This window comes from Rhamphochromis longiceps, linkage group LG6 (assembly GCF_057381845.1).
Source record: "Rhamphochromis longiceps isolate RC_006_pf linkage group LG6, R_longiceps_female_GT1.1, whole genome shotgun sequence".
In the NCBI taxonomy this organism is placed as follows: domain Eukaryota; kingdom Metazoa; phylum Chordata; class Actinopteri; order Cichliformes; family Cichlidae; genus Rhamphochromis; species Rhamphochromis longiceps.
The window spans coordinates 46,544,759-46,565,798 of record NC_140562.1 but is presented as its reverse complement, the minus strand read 5'-3'; the positions used below and the strand labels follow the sequence as shown (position 1 = coordinate 46,565,798).

The window sequence follows — 21,040 nt, the reverse complement described above, 5'->3', positions numbered from 1 at the left end:
GGGACAAGACCAGTACATGTGGATCAGTGAGGCTTCAGCAGTTTGGCATCTGTCACAATATGGAGCGATATCAGGAAAGACACGAGATAATCTGGATGTTTAAATAAAGTTTGTTTGTGAGGTCACACTGAAGCAGCTTTATTTAAAAGAACTACAACTGCTAAATTGTCCGAGGTTTCCCATCTGCCTGCATCACAGGAGGCAAAAGTAGAGATGTTCTGTACTGCAGTAGAAGTACACGCACTAGTGCTGACAATACTGCAGTAAAAGTACTGATTGAACAATCTCATTTGTTGTCAGAACTCCAAAAAATTATGCAAATTTGTTGCCTCAAAAAAATAAAAATGTACTTAAGGTGACTTGGTTAGGACAAAGTATTCACTGAGTACACAGTACTAAGAACTGGACTTTTCTGAGTGAGCAACTCTAAATGTTTCTCCACTGACACTAACAAAGTTCTAAATTAAAAAACAATTTATGGTAACTTACTGTTTTTAATTTGGCTGACATACAAATTAAACGCCTCCAGGGTGAGGTGTTCAGGCATGTCCCACGGTTAAGGAGGCCCTGGGGCAGACCCAGGACACGCTGGCCTGGGAACGCCTCGGTGTTCCCCCGGACAAGCTGGAGGAGGTGGGCGGGGAGAGCGAGGTCTGGGCTCCTCAGCTGAGGACCCGGTGACCCGGCCCGGATAATCACATTATGTTTTATCATCCTTGAACGTTCAGTACAACACTTGACATTAGAGGTGGGAATCACCATACATCCCACGATACGATATTATTGCAAATGTTTAGAATATTTTGCGATATTCAGATTCTGTACATAAAGGTAAACTTTATCAATATTCATTTTATCTAATATCAAAGTCAGAATAAAGGCTGAATAATTACACACACCCCACTGTTCAGTTATTTATTTGTAAAACATGTTTGGAATCATGTATGATTTCTGTTCCACTGCTCACGTGTGCACCACTTTGTGTTGGTCTTTCACGTGGAATTCCAATAACATTGATTCATGTTTGTGGCTGTAATGTGACAAAATGTGGGAAAGTTCAAGGGGGCCGAATACTTTTGCACGCCACTGTATTTTAGCTTCCACCCTTCACTTTGTTGACAGCGCTGCAAACCCTCGGCCTTCTCTCAGTGAGCTTCCTGATGTAACCTGAAATGGTTTCACCTCACAGGTGTGCCTGTCAGGGTGCACTGGTGGAGCTGGGACCATCAGTTGTGTTATGAAGCAGTCAAGTGGGTACACAGCTGACATCCTGTTTGACAACTGTTAGAATAAATATTAGAACCAATCAGCTAAGTAAAGAGAAACAACAGTCCAGCATTACTTTAAGAACTGAAGGTCAGTCAGTCTGGAAAATTGCTAAAACTTTGAATGTGGCCCCAAGTGCAGTCACAGAAACCATCAAGACTACGATGAAACTGTCTCACATGAGGACGCCCCAGGAAAGGAAGACCAAGAGTCCCTCTGCTGCTGAGGACACATTCATCCGAGTCACCAGCCTCAGAAATCACAAGTTAACAGCAGCTCAGATCAGAGCCCAGATAAATGCCACACAGAGCTCCAGCAGCAGACACATCTCTACATGTTCAGAGGAGACTGTGAATCAGGCCTTTACGGTCAAATAGCCGCTGAAAAACCACGACTAAGGAAATGCAACAAGCAGAACAGATTTGTTTGGACCAAAAAACACAAGGAGTGGACATTAGACCATCTGTGCTTTAGGCTGATGAGTCCACATCTGAGATCTTTGGTTCCACACGCTGCACGTGATGGTCGAGCTGCAGACTCACTGCTGAAGTCAAACCTGGGCTCAGTCTGTGCAGCAGGATCAGATGTTAGTGTGCACAGAACAATAACACTGCTGCAAATCTGTGTGCTGCCAATAAAGCTGTGTTATAATCGATGCTGCTCGTCAGCGAAACAGACCTCAGGCCTTCCTCGAACCTAACCTGTTCGCATCATGGGTTACCATGGCAACTTACCCCGGTGAGAAGGGAAGCACCTTTGTGGTACAGAGTGTAGGGTAGCTGGATACATGGTAGTGCAGGCCGCTGCTCCTGATGATGATGTCAGGATAAGACAATCTTGGCTTTGCTGAACTCATGTCATTGTGCAGGTTCCAGGTCAGCTGACAGTCGTCCACCAATCACTGCTAAATGCAAACTAGCTTACAAATACTGGCGGCATCCTGGATGCACCTGTGGTAAGAACTCCCACATCGCTTCTTTCACAAACGTCAAAGTCCACCCCGCCCCCATGTGACCTCATCCTTTCACCGCTGACGGGTGAATATGATTGGTTGTTTGTGTAAAAACTATAAATTTGAGCAGAAGCACTTTCTTAACTGCTCTCACTCTTACCTGCCCGTCATTGCTTCTTCTTCGTGTGTCGTATTGGTCGTGTCTGTCTGTTGGAGGGTCAGCTCGCCATAGAACGAAATGATTATCAATCCTCAGCCGTTCACATGAAACATTTTAATAACAACTGAAATCATTTTCACATTTCTGCAATTCAAAGATGAACGTTCAGAGAATACAGATCCAGGTTTTACTTTGAAAGGTCCATACAGGAAGTGATGCTCCTGGTGTTCCTGCTGTCCGTGTGTCACCGCGCGCGATACCGCCACACAAACGAGCGTCCGCACACTTTTGGCACTTTCTTCATCTCAAATGAAAGACGCCTGGCAGAGTGACATCATCACTACATTGACCTGGACATCGGGTCGGCGTTCCAGGAAGTACCAACTGATGACGACATGTTTTTGTTTACATGATCAACACAAACACGTAAACACGAAGTCCATCAAACCGTCGCAACAAAGGAGGAAACTAATCATCTGCGTTCATCTCAGTCGTCTTTTGATTGGTGGACGTCCAGACTGACGACCTGCAGCTCGGTCAGGTTGTTGCTGCTCTGTTGACTGATGACCATCTAAACAAACAAACAAACAAACAAAGTGTCACTGCAGTGAGCGCAGCCATGTTTACAAACATTCACATACTTGTGTGTACATAAACGTTTTGTAATCTTTTGACCTCGTTTATCTCGTGTTTGGTTACATTGTCTCCCTGTTCAGCACGCTGCCGACACTCGATGTCTTTTAAACGTGCTTTACAAGTAAAACTGACTTGGCTCGATGTTAACGGCCGCCTGCAGGGATGTGCGTGAACGTGTCATTAATGTGTCATGTGCAGTTGGTGTGCAGTTGGCGTGTTGTGGTACCGGGTGCAGCTGGACTGCAGAAACTGGGATCTGAGTGGTGCCTGGAGGAAGAGAGGTGAGGAAGACCTGCGGCACGGCGGCTGAAAGAAGAAAAGAGTTTGTGGTTTTTCTGAAAACGTTTTCATTTCAGCAAATATTAACAGTCGGTCACCTGGGTCATGTGACTGGGTGTGGCCTGCTGGAGAGAAGGTGTTGAGGACTGTGAGGCTGCCGTCGCCCAGCGAGGGCGTTGGTGCGGCATACATCACCGTGTGACTGCCTGGGTACATCATGTGACCTGCTACCGAGGAAGAGGAGGAGGAAGGGGAGGAGACGATGGAGACGGGAAGACTTGCTGCAGAGAGAGGAAGATGGTCAGGTTGGCGATGCTACGTTAACCCGTTACGGAACGTGTCTTTGTGTCCATACCTGTGGAGGAGGCGGGGCTCTGCATGTCAGAGCTGCTGTGATTGGCGGTTGCCTGCTGGCTGCTGGTCTGTACTTGGATTGTCTGCAGCTGCTGAGAGACTCCAGGTCCTGATGACACAAAGAGGGCGGAGCTAACATTCACCTGTTGGCAGGCAAGCTAAGGAAAACGCACCGATTGACAGGAGGACGGCGTAGCAGTGTGCTGACCTGACAGCGACACGGTGGCAGGAAGCCGCAGCAACGTAGCTGGCTGTGTGGGTGGAGCATGCAGCGTGGGGGTGGGGCCTGGGGCCACGGGGCCCTGGATGGCCAAAGACTGGCCCTGCAGCTGGCTGAGGGGGATGGTGTGTGCACCCGGAGGCAGCGAGCCACCTGCAGACAGGTCAAGGGGTGGGTCCAGAGACAGATTAGCTGAATAAAAGCAGCAGGAAAGCCAAAAGTGTGTGGACAGGTGAAAGACCAGCAGGTGCTCTGGTGGCCATTGAAATGTTTACTTTTACCTGCCAGCTAAGAAACAACACAAACACGAGCCTTGTGTCAGCAGTTGACTCCGCCCACCTACCTGACATCAAAGTAAAGCCTCCAGGAAGCACCACCCCGGCTGATGTCTTCAGCAGCGTCCCATTGGCGGTCGAGGACGGCGGCTGCCAGGTGGGGGCGCTGGTCTGCACCTGCAGGGACGCTGAGGATGAAGAGGAGCAGGATGTGGAGGTGGAGGAGGAGGAGGAGCTGGCCAGGCTGAAGGCCGGTTTGACCAGATCCTGCAGACACACGACATCTGTATTTAAGGAGCGGGGCTAAAAGCGCTGATCCCGACATTTAAGTAACAGCACCTGGACGCTACCTTGGCAGCCTCGGAGCAGCCGTCAGCTTCTGACACCTGATAGCTGAGGTCGGTCTCCTCGAAGCCCGTGGCGCTCATCCTCTGGTCGGAGGAGGGGTCGGAGCGCGGCGGCGAGTCTGGCGAGTTCAGGCAGGTCTGGATCAGAGCTTTCCCCGTCTCTGACGTGATCATCGGCTGCAGCTTCCTCGTGGCGAAGGTGTACACGTGGCCCGTCTCGCTGGCAACAAGCAGCAACACCTGCGTACCTGTGAGCGTGGACAGCTCGTACGCCTGGGTGGGGGAGCAGGTACAACAGGTGAACACGCTATCGGTCTAAACACACCTGCAGACATGGTGCAGTTCCTGGAGTGAACAGCTGACTGATGCTGTACCACTAACCTCACCTGTCAGATAAACTGAGCTGAAAGCAGAGACAGTGGCTCATCTGTATTTATTGAGTTTTACTCACTGAGCTCTACTGTATTCTACTTTGATTTTTATTGACTGATTCTACCTGCTGCACCCTGCTGGCTCCAGCCAAACTTCACCTGTCTACAGGTGAGACGCTCCTAAAGAACCTTACTGAACGCTCAGACACACCTGCAGACCTGAGCTGGTACAACGTCACCCTTTTTAGCCTCCACCTGCTCCCGAGCCTCCAGGTGAAGCTCTGCAGGTGAGAACAGGGTGATGATACACCTGTGCTCTGTGGCAGGTGAAGCTTTCATATACTTTTGGATTTTAGAAGCTTAGATTGAGACGAAACGTGAAAATTTCAATGTCAGAGTAAACCCACAGCTGACCTCTGACCCCTGCTGCCTCTCACCTTCTTCATGATGCCGGTCTTCCTCTTGCTGAAGGTGGTGTACCTCCGCAGCTTGTTGTCTATGAACTCCATCTTGATCTTCACCCTGCCTCGGGTCTTCTTGCCGGGCTTCACCCCCGCCGCCCCGGGCCTCAGACCACTGTACGCCCCGCTGAGGCCTCCGGAGCTCTGCGCCGCCTGATGCCCGACCTCCCGCTCGCTCCTCTCCCGCTTCACGCCCCTCCGGTCCCCACCCAGGCCCCCCGTGTCATCGTCCTCCGCGGAGTCGGAGTCCTGGTCGGAGCCGCTGAACGCCCCCTCGGCGCTGTAGTCCCGGTCCTCCGGCGCCCCCTCGCCAGTCTCACGGGCCGTGTCCGGTTCCGGTCCGGCTGTGTCTGTGCTGCTCATGCGTCCAGGTAAGGTTCTGGAGCCCATCTCGGCCCCGCTGCCCGCCAGCATCCTTATCAGCGTCCCTCCCACCGGGCCCGGAAGATGGATCCTCCGGGTGCGCCGGAGAGACCCTCGGCGGGGCTCGGAGCTCCGCGCCGGGTCGGGGTCGACTAGCCGCACCGCTAGCTGCGTGGCTAACGGGGCTAGGCTAAGCGCTCAGCGGCTCTACAGCGACAGGTCGCCCGGTGAGTCCGTTAGAAAGCTCCGGGAGCCCGCGGGCCGTGAGGGGAAGCCGCCGGGCACACTTTCCGCAGGAAATCGATCCGGATCGATCAGAAATTAGAAAAAGTTGTGAAGTTGTTTTCACAGAGCAGCGAGGCCCGGCCCCCCACGGATCACTCCGCTCCACATAAGGAAATGACGGACAGCTTCCGCAGATATCCGTCCGCTCTGACAGGTAGTCCGGCACTTCACACCCACTGCAGCCACCCCGCGGCTCGGAATCGCCTTACCTCTCACCGGAAGTGTCGGGGTAGGGAGTCTTTATGGTCTGGTGCGGACAGGTGCGAACTTACCGAAGCTTGTGCGCAATGATACGCAGTTCTGGGCTGTACGACCGGGACACCTTTCTCCATATAAAGAACGCGTTTCCTTTTATGGCCCCGCCTCTCCTTATATGGTCATCCTTCTTCCTGCACACCTCCAGCCTGAACAGCTGCAGCACGTGGAGATAGGAGGACGACTGTGGAAGCCCAGCTGTGCCAATATGACAATAATCAATAACACAAATAAAAAAGTGAAAAGATTTCATAGATTAGATTCGAGTGTCGGGTCGCAGCGTTACACCTGCTTTTATATATGACACGAGGAACATGGAGGAATGACCTGCTCCACGGCAGGAAAAACTGAAAGAACATGCTCAGCAACCTAAACCAAACATCCCGATAACATGCAACGCCCCGTGAGAGCGCTCAGGTCCTCATGATGGTGCTCTCTATTCAGACTCAAATACATAAAATTCCAGCCCAGAGAATGAGAGAGATGAGTGAGCTAAACCATCTGAACTTTGACCTTTGACTGTGGGGTCAAACCATGACCTCAGTAACATGAAATCTGAATGATGTTCTAGAGTAGTAAAATGAAAAGTTATAAAGAAAAAACACAAACATGGGAAATAATAAAAGATGAAAAAGAACAACATGAAAAAAGAAATTGAAATAAAAACCATCAGATTTCATCAGACTGTTCATGGCTCCGCCCCCGTCACCTGTGATGAAATGTCTGTTTTCATGCAGCGTCCAGATTTCTCAGTACTAAAGTGAAAGTACCTCAAAGGAGTACTTCACAGTACACTAAACGTACTGAGTTACTTTCCAGACTGAAGTCAGATCAATACATCAGCAGAGATCAGTCTGAATCCTTTAATGAGTTTATTACATCATCACTCCTTCAGCCAATCAGTGAGCTGGGGCCTGCTGGGTGCTGCTTTGGAGTCACTAGTGCTGAACCAGGATCAGCCTGTAATCTCACCTCAGATTAGCTGCAGAGTCCGGCGGTACTTGCAGAACACACGCCATTTACACGCCACACGCAACATGTCGCTCAGCGGCGCTGCAGCCGGCGGCCCCCCCTGGAGGAACCACAGCTTCATCCTGGGAGGGGGGCGAGATCCCCCCCTGACTGACCAGGGGGAGACCATCATAGGAGTCTACCTACTGCTGCTGGGTGAGCGCGCACGCACACATTCACACACACACACACAATCAGACACACATACAGACAAAAACAAACAGACACACACACAGATACACACACACACACAGACTCACAGACACACACACACACACACACACAATCAGACACACAGACACAGACAAACACACACACAGATACACATGTGCTGTGTCATCGTTGTGTCCTGCATCTGTGTGATGTTATTTGGCTTCAGTCTGTCAGTGATCAGCGATCAATACTCTGATCATGCTGTGGGCACAGCAGCACTCTCAGCTGCAGCAGCTTTGATGAGCTTCTCTGGCTGTGGGTAACAGAGCAGGTGTCGCTCTCACCTGTCTGCTGGACATCAGCTGCACTTTAAGTGTTCTTAGTAGTGACCTGCTGGATTACCCTCAGCTGCTCCTGTGTAGTACTGTGTGTACACTGTGTACTTACTGTACACACTGAAGTACCTGTATGCACCTGTGTGTTTCCAGGATGGATGTCCTGGTTCGGGAACAGCATCGTCCTCTTCGTCCTCTACAGGCAGAGAGCCTCGCTGCTGCCCACCGACTACCTGACCTATAACCTCGCCGTCTCAGACGCCAGCATCTCCGTGTTCGGATACTCCAGAGGAATCATCGAGATCTTCAACGTCTTCCAGGACAGCGGCTACCTCATCTCCTCCATCTGGACCTGCCAGGTACTGACGTCCCAGCTCAGACTCAGCCTGTGGTGGGACGTGACGGGCTCACCTGTGATGTGTTCTCACGCAGGTGGACGGGTTCTTCACGCTGGTGTTCGGTCTGAGCAGCATCTACACGCTGACCGTGATCAGCATCACACGCTACATCAAAGGATGCCACCCAAGCCGAGGTCAGAGGTCCGCCCATCAGGTGTTCACCATCATAGTGTTAACATGTTATTACCATGTCACCTGAGTGAGTGTGTGTGTTTCAGCGCATCACATCACCAGGACCAGTGTGTTCGTGTGTCTGTCGCTCATCTGGATCGCAGCTGGATTCTGGTCCGGGGCGCCGCTGCTCGGCTGGGGCAGCTACACAGGCAAGAATACCCTGACCTCTGACCCCTGACCCCCTCACAGTACAGGAAGTGGCTGCAGGTCTCTCCAGGGCGGTGCGTTAGAGTGAATGAGGCTCAGATAAAGCAGGGACCATAAAACACCAGTGTCCTGCTGCCGCGTGCTGATTGGTCTGTCAGGGGTCCGCTGCGCCCTTATAGAACAGGAAGTGAGCAGTGGAAGGCCTTCCTTTAGTGACAGTGTCTGTCGTCTGTGCAGATCGCGGCTATGGGACCTGTGAGATTGACTGGGCCAAGGCAAACTACTCGAGCGTCTACAAGTCCTACATCGTCTCCATCTTTGTGTGCTGCTTCTTCATCCCCGTGCTCGTCATGCTGTTCTGCTACGTGTCCATCATCAACACGGTGAAGCGAGGCAACGCGCTGTCGGCCGAGGGAGACCTGACCGACCGCCAGCGGAAGATCGAGAGAGACGTGACCGTCGTGAGTGTTTGTCGCTGTCATCTCCTGCCCACCAGAGTGCCGTTCGGGAAGTTCGATCACTTTCTCTGTCTCTGCAGGTTTCCATAGTGATCTGCACAGCCTTTATCCTGGCCTGGTCGCCGTACGCCGTGGTGTCCATGTGGTCCGCCTGGGGTTTCCACGTGCCCAACCTCACCAGCATCTTCACCCGCCTCTTTGCCAAATCTGCCAGTTTCTACAACCCGCTCATCTACTTTGGTCTCAGCTCCAAATTCCGCAAAGACGTGGCGGTCCTGCTGCCGTGCACGCGTGACGCCAAAGACACCGTCAAGCTGAAGCGTTTCAAACCCAAGGTTGACGGTCGTCTTGCCACAGGAGGCGGGGCCAGATTCAAAGTTCATCTGAGCCGGCCTGAAAAGAAGTACTCGTTAGTGAACCATCCCCACGAGGCCCTGACCCAGGACTCGGGGACAGTGAGTCCGCCATCCACGCCGCCACCCGTCAACAAGGAGGTGTTCTACATCGACATGCCCCGCCCCTCTGAGACCAGTTCTGGCTTTGAATGCGAGAGACTCTGATGGACGACTGAAATATCGATCCTCGTTAAGTCTGGTCTATAGAGACTCCGCCCCATCGAGTGCTCGCACCGTTCTGTTTGGTGAGCGAGGAGTGGAGGTTAGCGTTAGACACCTGTGTGTGACCACGAGGAGAGGAAGAGCCCATAAAACCCTGATGATGTTTTATATAAAGTCTCAGTTTTGATAACCACTCAGTGTGAATTTGATTGAGTCACATGTTTCAATAAAGTTTTTTAGGAGCAAACAAAAGTGTCGTTTTTTGAATGTTGGCCGTTCTCTGTCCAGGCACTGGACAGGAAGTCGTAGAGGACACGCAGGAAATGATTTGAGGCTTGAATCCTGTGGAGCGTGGGTCTCCAGCTGGAGTCGTCTCAATGGGGTGGAGTAGTGTGATGACGGGAGCAGAAAGCTGCTCTCACAGAGGCTGAGGGTCTCTGAGCTGAAGGAGGGGAGAGTTCAGCTCAGAGAGCCTCCACAGGTGGAGGACAAAGCGATCATCTACGGCTCCTCTGATGGAGACTCACAGGAGCATGAGCTCACACAGAGCAGCTGCATACCTGCTGGATGATGGTAGGCGGGTGTGGGTGGGTGTGCTTCCTGTGGAGTCAAAGAGCACTCAGAGTTCGGACACACGTCTCCCGACTGCTGGTCAGAATGAACTGACCAATTAAGGCTGTGTGGGAGGGGGCCGAGATGAGGCTGTCACATGATCAGCCTCAGTCTGACCGCTAATCACAGTCCAGGCTTCAGTGTGAGTCTGCAGCAAAAATCAAACACACACACACACAAGCTCGTTACCTCTGTGCGCAGGTGTGCACGTTCACGCGGATTTGTGGTAAACGTGTCACAGCGCGCAGTCAGCAGGCGGCGCTGCAGCTCCGTGACTGCGGACAGAAGCCGGGTCCAGCCCCGCCCCCGCCTCTCCAGCCTTCATCCCGGTCGGAGGAGGATGAGGAGTCCGCCGCGCGCTGCTCTGTGACGAGGCAGCTTCAGTGGAACGAACCGGAGTGGAACCGCCAGAGCCCGGTGAGTCTGATCGATCCGTCCTATCGGTTTGAAAGCGTTACCATGATCGATCCGCGTGGGTGAGGGTCTCTCTGACACGCACACACAAACACACTATCCACGCTACTGACGATAGGAGCCAATCAAACACCGTCTGTTTTTGAGGAAGATGATGGTGATAATATCCGACCCTGACGTCATCGGCTATTGATCAGCGCACACACACACACTGCATTTGGTCACGCACTCATTTCTGCAAGTGTGCGCGTAACTGCAAGTGCACCTGTGAGACATGACGTCATGAGTCTTGAGATATCTGCAGACAGCAGGGGGTTCTGTGGGTCACGTGGTTCTCCGACAGGAGTTCTGGAGTAGATCAGCTGATGATGAAATTGACATCACTCTCGCCTGAGTGGACTCCTGGGAAGTGGAGTCCAGACTCGAGGCTGGAGGAACCGCGCGCGCGCGCGCACACACACACACACACACACACACACACACACACACACACACACACACGAGGATGTTTTTATAACTCAACTGTTAAAATTAAAGCTTCAAGTTTGCATCATTAGGGGCGTGGCCTCTCTGACTGACAGATAGCTTCACCTGAACTGGACCTCTGGACTGTGTTTGTGCTGTTGGAGCAGTTAAATGACATCAGTCTGTAGTAACAGACAATCCAGGAAGGACTCTGATTGGCTGTCACTGATTAACAGGTATCTATCGTACAGCTTTAGAAACAGCAGATGGTAGTTACAGTAATCTGATTACATTCTATTCATGGCTGTGTGAAGGGATGCACGACCTCCCACTGTCTCCTAGCAACAGTAACCATGGTGCTGTCTGTGGGCAGCAGAGCATAATGTGCTGTTTCCATGGCGCTGCCTCTGAGATAGCATTCACACACACACACACACACACACAGATTCCTCTGCACCACTGAGGACCGGCAGCCAATCAATCACTGTCGGTTACTGAGGATGATGATGAGGGTGATGAAGGTGTAATCTGAGCAGTTTCCCGGTGAGAACTCAGCACAGCTGGGGGTCAGAGGTCAGGCAGTGATGTCATGGTGCATGACTGTAATCACCTGTTGTTGTACATGAGAGGAGCTGCTGTACTAGCTGGGCTCACACTCTGCGATTTTTGGCCCATTTTGAGCCGATTTTTGAGTCGTGCGACCGTTTTGGTGATCGGCCCGATTTTGGCCTTCATCGTGCGTCATGTAGTATACGTGGGTTAACGAGATGCGATTAACACCTCACGACCAGCTCCCAATCATCACCTCACGACCGTCGTGAGGGTGTCACCGCAGCTTCTCACACTGCGCACGCGCAAACACATAAACGTCGGTGAAAAAGACGGGCAAGGACAGAGAGACTCAAGAGGAGCTTCTATCCCCAAGCCATCCGTGCCCTAAACACACACACCCGCCCTCTCACATCATCTATAACTGACTGAGACAGGACTCTTCCAGACACTAAACCAAGGCACAATGTACATTTCAATTCCTTTAATTTTAAATATGTTTATATTGTCTATCCTGTAAAATAGTCAGATATCTATTCATATTAATGTACAGAATTCACCTGCTTGCTGCTACTACTGCACATTCACCCAATGTATATACTATATATATGTGTATGTATATATATATATGTGTGTATATAATGTTTTTCCTCTACACCCCCCCCCCCCCCCCCCCCCAATTTTTTTGCACATGTCGAGGAGCGTGTCAGGCTACATTTAACTGTGTGTTATACTTTTATAACTATGCATGTGACAAATAAAGAACCTTGAACCTTGAACCTTGAGAAGCACAGCAGTGCAGCGTGTGATCTGGACACAAGCGATGGAGGCACTTGTAGAACTTTCGCTCATCCGAGCCTTTTCCATGTGGCCTCACAAAATCATCACGACCACAACAACCGTGAAAATGGTTGGATTTACGTTGCTGCTCAATCACAGATTACCTTCATGTTATGGACGCACAGTGTGAGCACTCAGGTCGCATCAGAGCGTCGGGCCGTATAGTGTGAGACCTGCATCGTGACCTACCAACTTCTAACCCCTGCGAGTCAATCGTACAGTTTGAGCAGGAGCTGAATAACGCTACTGAAAAAATCGCAGTGGTTGCCCAGCTTTAGTAGGAACTCACTGATTTGATCTGATCTCATAGTTTTGATCAGTATTTATCAGCAGAGTCTGAAGTTGATTGAATTCATTTTATTTATAGAGCATTAAATCCCAACAGTAGTCACCTCAAGCTGCTTCATACTGTAAAGACTCATAGTAAAACTCCACAATCATACGGCGCCCTGTGTTTGTTACCTTATGTGTACCTTATATGTGTTTTGTGTTGTTTTGGTTGGAAGCATCAAACGGTTTTTGAGGCTGCGCTGTTGTGATTTATCTTAAATGATGTTGGATCCTAAGAGGAACTGTTAAAGTCAAGTCAAGTGGCTCTTATTGTCATTCCAACCATGTGCAGTGGTACAGTGCAGAGTGGAACGAGACAGTGTTCCTCCGACACCCTGGTGTTACATATGACATATAACTGATGAACACAGGACTTAAAGTGCAACAAAACGAGACAAGACAGATACAAGACAAGAAATGTGCAAAATACTGATCGTTGTGCAAAAAGTAACTTGGTGTCTATAGATGTGTGTGAGATACTGCAGATAAGTGCTTGGTAGTAACATGTGCAAAGGTGTGTGTGTCATTCCAGTCACTGAGTGTTCAGGAGTCTGACGACCTGGGGGAAGAAACTGTGTCAACATGTAAACATGCGGCCAGTTTTGGTGAGAGAAGGAAGACAGGATAAAGACATGCTGTGGAAGAGAGACAGAGATTAATAACAGATATGATTCAATGCAGAGAGGTCTGTTAACACATAGTGAGTGAAGAAGAAACACCCAGTGCATCGTGGGAATCCCCGGCAGCCTACGTCTATTGCAGCATAACTAAGGGAGGATTCAGGGTCACCTGGTCCAGCCCTAACTATATGCTTTAGCAAAAAGGAAAGTTTGAAGCCTAATCTTAAAAGTAGAGATAGTGTCTGTCTCCTGAATCCAAACTGGAAGCTGGTTCCACAGAAGAGGGGCCTGAAAACTGAAGGCTCTGCCTCCCATTCTACTTTTAAATACTCTAGGAACAACAAGTAGGCCTGCAGAGCGAGAGCGAAGTGCTCTAATAGGGTGATATGGTACTACAAGGTCATTAAGATAAGATGGGGCCTGATTATTTAATCCAGTGAAGGGAAGCCAAAACAGGAGAAATCGGCTCTCTCTTTCTAGTCCCTGTCAGGACTCTTGCTGCAGCATTTTGGATTAGCTGAAGGCTTTTCAGGGAGTTTTTAGGACTTCCAGATAATAATGAATTACAGTCGTCCAGCCTGGAAGTAATAAATGCATGAACTAGTTTTTCAAAGGAGCGTCAGCGTTTAAATGAGAGAGAAACAGGAAGTGATCCGTCTCTCTGTCTCCAGGTGAGCCATGCCGCTGGTGAAGCGAATCATCGAGCCTCGGTACCTGTGCCGCGGCTCTCTGCCTGATGGGGTCGCCAGTGAGCTGGAGTGCGTCACCAACAGCACGCTGGCTGCGGTCATCAAACAGCTGGGAGGACTCAGTAAGTTTCGGTTATCGTTGTAACTCTGGTTCTCGATGAGGGGACGAGCTGAAGGTTTCCGATGCTTCAGCTAACCTCCATGCACTCTGCATTTACAGTTTAATAAAGTTTATTCAATGCAAATCATGTGATGAGATCATTCCTGCAGTGAGACACCATCGATGCTCAAACCTTTTCTGTTCATTTTGCTTCTGTTAGTAACCTAAGCCACAGCTAACCAATCAGCTTAGTGCAGCCAGGTAAAAACAGAGAACCCAGTATCACAGACTGTAAATAAAGATGGCAGTAGATCTCTGAGACCCAGTAGGAGAGGACTCCTCTGGTCTCAGTCTGACTGAATAAAACAGGAAGTTTATTTTTGTGGTCATACTGAAGCAGGAATCGCTCTCATCACATGCTAAAAATACGTGGAGTGAAGCTCCGCCTACAGCCCAGGTGTGGGAGTCCAAACACACACAAACACCTCCTCTCAAAACCTTGACTGTCAGTTGTGTGTGAGCGTTACCTGTGTGCAGGTGTACACATTCATCCTGTCACTGACAGAAGCTCGTGGTGAATGTTTGTGTTCCCAGAAAACTGAGCTCAACTTCATAAAATCAGATTAAAATCAAAGCCGTAATCATTATGAGTGGCTCTGCTTAACGGGAGCATGGGTGCAGGAACAGCTCCTGGTCGCTCGTTAGAATTGACCTTTAGACCAACACAGAGAGACTGAGGAGGAGCTTCTTCCCGCAGGCGATACGGTCTCTCAATCACACCACCACACAGTACTGACCCACACATACAGTTCTTACACACACACTGGACTTTCTGGACTTTGGTTTTGCACAACACTGGTCACTATATTCTTCATTTCCGGTTAATACTTGTACAGCTGCTGTTATTGTGTATATATTTATTTATATTTATATTTCTTCATACATTCTTATATAGTTCTATATTGTGTATTGTGTATTTTGTTGTACAGTTATTTTATTTTCAACTTTAATTTATATATTTATCTTTATCTTATTCTTCCCAGTTAAATTTACCCTTCATTCTAATTTGTGTTGTACAGTTATTTCATTTTTAACCTTAATTTATATTTTATTCCTTCCTAGTTAAATTTACCCTTTTTAATTTTTCATATTTATTTCCTATCTTATTCATAGCCTTTTCCTTTTTTGTTTTCTTTAGGTCACGAGCAGTTGTCCAAGCATTTCACTACATATCGTACTGTGTATGACTGTGTACGTGACAAATAAAATTTGAATTTGAATTTGAATTAGGGTCGTTTTCTGTGGATAGAAGTCTGTGTGAGCTCACTCGGTCCACGGCGTAGTAATAACATGTCTTACTTCCTGATGATGGCATGCAGGTCGCCATGCGGAGGACATTTTTGGCGAGCTGTTCACAGAGGCTAACAGCTTTTACCTGAGAATGAACAGCCTGCAGGAGAGAGTGGACCTGCTGGCTGTGAAGGTCACTCAGCTGGATTCCACCGTGGAGGAAGGTTGGTGAGAATCACTGCCCTCAGATCATGTGACCATCCAGCGCCTCCACCTGTTTATAGATTCTGTATCTCTTCCGTGTGCTTCCAGTCTCGCTGCAGGACATCAATATGCGGAAAGCTTTTAGAAGCAGTACCATTCAGGACCAGCAGGTGGTGTCACGGAGCTCCATCCCTAATCCAGCGCTGGAGATGTACCAACGCTGTGACAAGCCACCACCCCTCAACATCCTGACAGCCTACAGGTTAGTTTAAACTCCGCCCACAATGTCCTGCAGGTTGTAGGCGGAAGAGTTTAAATTACTTGCAGGTAATTTAAACTCAGAGTTTTTGTTGTTGTGTCTGCAGGGACGACAAGAAGGCTGGTCTGAAGTTCTACACCGACCCATCGTACTTCTTCAACCTGTGGAAGGAAAAGATGCTGCAGGCCACCGAGAACAAACGCAAGGAGAAGAGACGGCAGAAGGTTCATCCATCCATCTATCCACGCATCCAACCATGATCATCCATCTATCCACGCATCCAACCACGATCATCCATCTATCCACGCATACAACCACGATCATCCATCCATCTATCCACGCATCCAACCACGATCATCCATCTATCCACGCATACAACCACGATCATCCATCCATCTATCCACGCATCCAACCACGATCATCCATCTATCCACGCATCCAACCACGATCATCCATCTATCTATCCACGCATCCAACCACGATCATCCATCTATCTATCCACGCATCCAACCACGATCATCCATCTATCTATCCACGCATCCAACCACGATCATCCATCTATCCACGCATCCAACCACGATCATCCATCTATCCACGCATCCAACCACGATCATCCATCCATCTATCCATGCATCCAACCACGATCATCCATCTATCCACGCATCCAACCACGATCATCCATCTATCTATCCATGCATCCAACCACGATCATCCATCTATCCACGCATACAACCACGATCATCCATCCATCTATCCACGCATCCAACCACGATCATCCATCCATCTATCCACGCGCCCAACCACGATCATCCATCCATCTATCCACGTGCCCAACCACGATCATCCATCCATCTAGCCACGCACCCAACCACGATCATCCATCTATCCACGCATCCAACCACGATCATCCATCCATCCACGCATCCAACCACAATCATCCATCCATCTATCCATGCATCCAACCACGACATCCATCTATCCACGCATCCAACCACGATCATCCATGCATCCAACCATGATCATCCATCCATCATCCATGCATCCAACCACGATCATCCATCTATCCACGCATACAACCACGATCATCCATCCATCTATCCACGCATCCAACCACGATCATCCATCTATCCACGCATACAACCACGATCATCCATCCATCTATCCACGCATCCAACCACGATCATCCATCTATCCACGCATCCAACCACGATCATCCATCTATCCACGCATCCAACCACGATCATCCATCTATCTATCCACGCATCCAACCACGATCATCCATCTATCTATCCACGCATCCAACCACGATCATCCATCTATCTATCACGCATCCAACCACGATCATCCATCTATCCACGCATCCAACCACGATCATCCATCTATCCACGCATACAACCACGATCATCCATCTATCCACGTATCCAACCACGATCATCCATCCATCTATCCATGCATCCAACCACGATCATCCATCTATCCACGCATCCAACCACGATCATCCATCTATCTATCCATGCATCCAACCACGATCATCCATCTATCCACGCATCCAACCACGATCATCCATCCATCTATCCACGCATCCAACCACGATCATCCATCTATCTATCCATGCATCCAACCACGATCATCCATCTATCCACGCATACAACCACGATCATCCATCCATCTATCCACGCATCCAACCACGATCATCCATCCATCTATCCACGCGCCCAACCACGATCATCCATCCATCTATCCACGCGCCCAACCACGATCATCCATCCATCTAGCCACGCGCCCAACCACGATCATCCATCCATCTAGCCACGCACCCAACCACGATCATCCATCTATCCACGCATCCAACCACGATCATCCATCCATCCACGCATCCAACCACAATCATCCATCCATCTATCCATGCATCCAACCACGACATCCATCTATCCACGCATCCAACCACGATCATCCATGCATCCAACCATGATCATCCATCCATCATCCATGCATCCAACCACGATCATCCATCCATGTATGTGAAAATAAGGTGCTGCTTTAACAGGTCATTTATTTCTAGGAGCAGAGACATGTGGAGGAGTCCTCAGGGCGGGAGGTGAAGAAGGTGAAGTAATTTGTGTTTGGTTAAAACTTGTTAAGTCGCATGTTTTGATAAGTTTGTGAACTTTCATTAAATCTCATTACTTGTCATTACTGTTTCTCTTGGGAAGGTCCGGAAAGCGCGAAACCGGCGGCAGGAGTGGAACCTGATGGCTTATGACAAGGAGCTCCGCCCAGATGCTCGAGTCACGCCATCACCTCACCATACATCTGACGGCTCAGTGTCACCCGACAGGTAAACACCTGCATGTTCACACCTACTTCCCAGTCCAATAAGCTGACATCAGAACTTTAACTCCTCCCCCAAAGGTCAGGGATGTCAGATGACCTCTCCTTCCCGGCCAGTCCTCACCACGATGGGCATGATAGAAAAGATCATGCTGACATGGCGACCAGTGGGTCTGGGCAAACTCAGTCATTGGAACGTGCCCTCAGACCCACCTCCGCAGTATCCGCGGCAACCGCTCGCCAGCACTCTCTGGGCCGCAACCAGCCGCATCAGCATCAGCATCGCCCACAGCTGCTCACTGGTCCAGCCAATCAGAACGGAGCACGTTCCAACATGGCAAAGGAAGCCAAGTAAACACACACTTCAAATTATAATCACTATCATTATGCACATATACATGTTTGACCTTTAACCTCCATCCCTCCTCAGTGATCATCAAATCCCTCCGGCCCCTCCACCGCCTCCACCTCTCATGCCATCAGCAGGACAGGTGGTGTTTCCAAACAGCTCCATCCACATTGCTGCTATGGCAACACCATTGCACCCTGCAGCTGTGCCTGGTAACCAAGGTAACAAGCACCCAGCTATTTTTTGGTTTCTGATGGCGCTTTTGCATGTCCACGTGAAATCAGGAGCTCCTGCTCTTTTCTATCCACAGGTGGCACTGCTGCCCAGCCCCACCCCTATAGCCCCTCCCCTCCACCAATACCCCCAGCTAACTACATCCCCTCCCCCTCCCGTCCTAGCAGCCAAGCTCCCTCCTCTGCTGCTGCGCCCCCGGTGCCCCCGGCGGCGGATGGCAGGAAGCTAGCCGCAGGACTGAACGTGCCAATGAATGACGCCCGCAGTGACCTCCTCGCCGCTATCCGCAGAGGTCAGTCAGGACGCAGACAGTTCACAGATTATAGAGGTGGTCACTGGGTGATGCTCGTCTGGTGTGGGCGGGTGTGGCCAGGGTGACCTGGTGGGTGTGGTCCGACAGATGTGTGTGTGATCTGGTGTGGATTGGTGTGGTCCTGCGTGTTGATGCAATGTCTCGTGTCTGCAGGGATCCAGCTGAGGAAGGTTCAGGAGCAGCGCGAGCAGGAAGAGGCCAAGAAACGAGAGCCGACAGGAAACGACGTTGCCACCATCTTGTCACGACGTATTGCCGTGGAATACAGCGAATCAGAAGAGGAGTCTGAGCCTGAGGACCAGGAGTGGTCCGACTAAGGAGGAGGAAGAGTGCGCCAGACAGGAAGTGACTCGTCAGAGAGCCAAAACTTCTTTCTTGTTTTCCTGTTTGATGTTAATGAGTCAGCGTGGCATCCAATGGTGTTTTATGAACCTGCTGATGGTGACACGCAGAAACTTTATTGACAGCAGCAGGTTTAACAGACGTTACTCAGAAAATGAACCCTTGGCACAGCGCCCCCCTCAGGACGCCGACCGTCTGTGTTCGTGATGAAACAAAAGTTGACCAGGATTTATGTATCACTTTGCTGCTTGGACATCAAATGTCATCATTTTCAATTTATCAGAACTTTTAAAAATACATTTTCAGTTTTTAATATTTTTGTTTATTTGTTTTTACATTTTATTTTGTTTATATTTTATTCTTCATATTCTTTATATTTGTTGCTTTAGTTTTTATATTTCTTTTATTTCTTCTGTTATGATGCATCTTGTTCTACAGTGTGAGATGCAATGTGATGACATCATAGTAACTACTGACATCATGCATAATCATCCCTGCTGCTGTGGAGAGGGGGCGTGTCCTCCCTGTCCTGTACCATGTGTGATTGGCTGTTCGTGCAGTGCTGTTTCTGTGACCTGCATGTGGGTGAAAAAAACTGAAAATAGAACAAAAGTTATAGATAAAATCAAGAGTTGATTTTTGTGATTTATTTCAATCATTAAATATTTAAAGTCTCTTTTTAAAACTTGTTTTATTAGTTTTAATCTTTTAACTTTATGCATCAAGGAAAAATTACATTATATTCAACGGTCTTTGACTTGAAGAAATGTGTTTAACATTTAAACCTATTTCCTGCATATAAAATAACAATATTTGTGTTTACGTTCACTCCTTCAAATAGATGCAAGTAAAATACAGCAGGAACGTGTTACCTCACCATACATCTGTCTCCTTTCCTCACCTCCTGCTGAGGACTAGGGAAAAGAGAAGTGGAACGACCTCACACTCTCTCTCCTTGACGGTGTGAGGATGTCCGCCGTGTTGAAACTACAAACGTGCATCGTCCTCTGTCTCAGCGTGTTCTATTGTTTGGTGGAGGTCATATGAACGAGAACAGCCTGTGTAAACGTCCTGCACCACAGAGGCGGGAATTTTAAAGCCGGAGGAACATTTGGGTCCGATTTACTGCCTCACAGAGAAAAACAGAGTCTGTGCTGACAGCTGTGAACAGCAGCACTTTGGGCCTTATGCACGTGTTTATTTCACTCCCAGGAGAGAATTTTAAACGTCACTTCAAACTCTGTCACACACAGGTTACTGCAAACTGCACGAAATCTGCCAGTGCGTCACATTGTCTCAATATTGCCCTGTGCTATTCAAACTAAGTGCTGCACACATTCATGCATGTGCCACAGTAACCATAGTAACAGAGTTCAGTTTGTAATGATGCAGCTCTCCTCGGGATAAATCGGAGCTCCATCCAAGTCCTAATCCTGAGACCTTTGCACGGTGCTCAGAAGTATTTCTTCTATCAGACTGATTCTCCTGAACATGAGCTCACACTGCATTATTTTTGGTTAGTAGGCTCTTCTGTGTTTTTGAGTCACATATTCTCTCTGCTGATTCTTACTGAAGCCAACTGGCTGCATTTCTGTATATAAATTACAATACAACTATAAAATGAAATCCATATCATGTTCTT

General features: G+C 49.2%; 3 protein-coding genes across 4 annotated transcripts; 2 read left to right on the top strand and 1 right to left on the bottom strand.

The window, feature by feature from the left end:
- Positions 1–2,473: 2,473 nt before the first annotated feature.
- Positions 2,474–6,070, bottom strand: LOC146668965 (serum response factor-like). 2 transcript variants are annotated; one of them, XM_085408293.1, is made up of 8 exons: positions 5,298–6,069; positions 4,493–4,762; positions 4,211–4,409; positions 3,856–4,020; positions 3,649–3,756; positions 3,392–3,574; positions 3,241–3,320; positions 2,474–2,949 (listed from the first exon to the last, which is right to left on the bottom strand). In XM_085408293.1, exons 1-8 carry the CDS (start codon positions 5,733–5,735, stop codon positions 2,866–2,868), a joined length of 1,527 nt encoding a protein of 508 aa, XP_085264419.1. In that variant the 5' UTR covers positions 5,736–6,069; the 3' UTR covers positions 2,474–2,865. The 2 variants fall into 2 exon arrangements, with proteins under 2 accessions (XP_085264419.1, XP_085264418.1); XM_085408292.1 differs by having other exon boundaries at positions 3,241–3,574; positions 5,298–6,070.
- Positions 6,071–6,555: 485 nt separating this feature from the next.
- Positions 6,556–9,694, top strand: LOC146668964 (opsin-5-like). The gene is made up of 6 exons (XM_085408294.1): positions 6,556–7,391; positions 7,877–8,082; positions 8,156–8,255; positions 8,340–8,444; positions 8,680–8,903; positions 8,981–9,694. The coding sequence occupies exons 1-6, from the start codon at positions 7,091–7,093 to the stop codon at positions 9,458–9,460; spliced, it is 1,416 nt and encodes a 471-aa protein (XP_085264420.1). The 5' UTR covers positions 6,556–7,090; the 3' UTR covers positions 9,461–9,694.
- A 75-nt stretch (positions 9,695–9,769) lies between these two features.
- On the top strand, positions 9,770–19,994 carry LOC146668963 (actin-binding protein WASF3-like). The gene is made up of 11 exons (XM_085408290.1): positions 9,770–10,486; positions 13,959–14,098; positions 15,456–15,590; positions 15,679–15,832; positions 15,936–16,053; positions 17,892–17,936; positions 18,043–18,167; positions 18,242–18,511; positions 18,591–18,730; positions 18,820–19,035; positions 19,210–19,994. Exons 2-11 carry the CDS (start codon positions 13,966–13,968, stop codon positions 19,371–19,373), a joined length of 1,500 nt encoding a protein of 499 aa, XP_085264416.1. The 5' UTR covers positions 9,770–10,486; positions 13,959–13,965; the 3' UTR covers positions 19,374–19,994.
- The last annotated feature ends 1,046 nt before the right edge of the window (positions 19,995–21,040 follow it).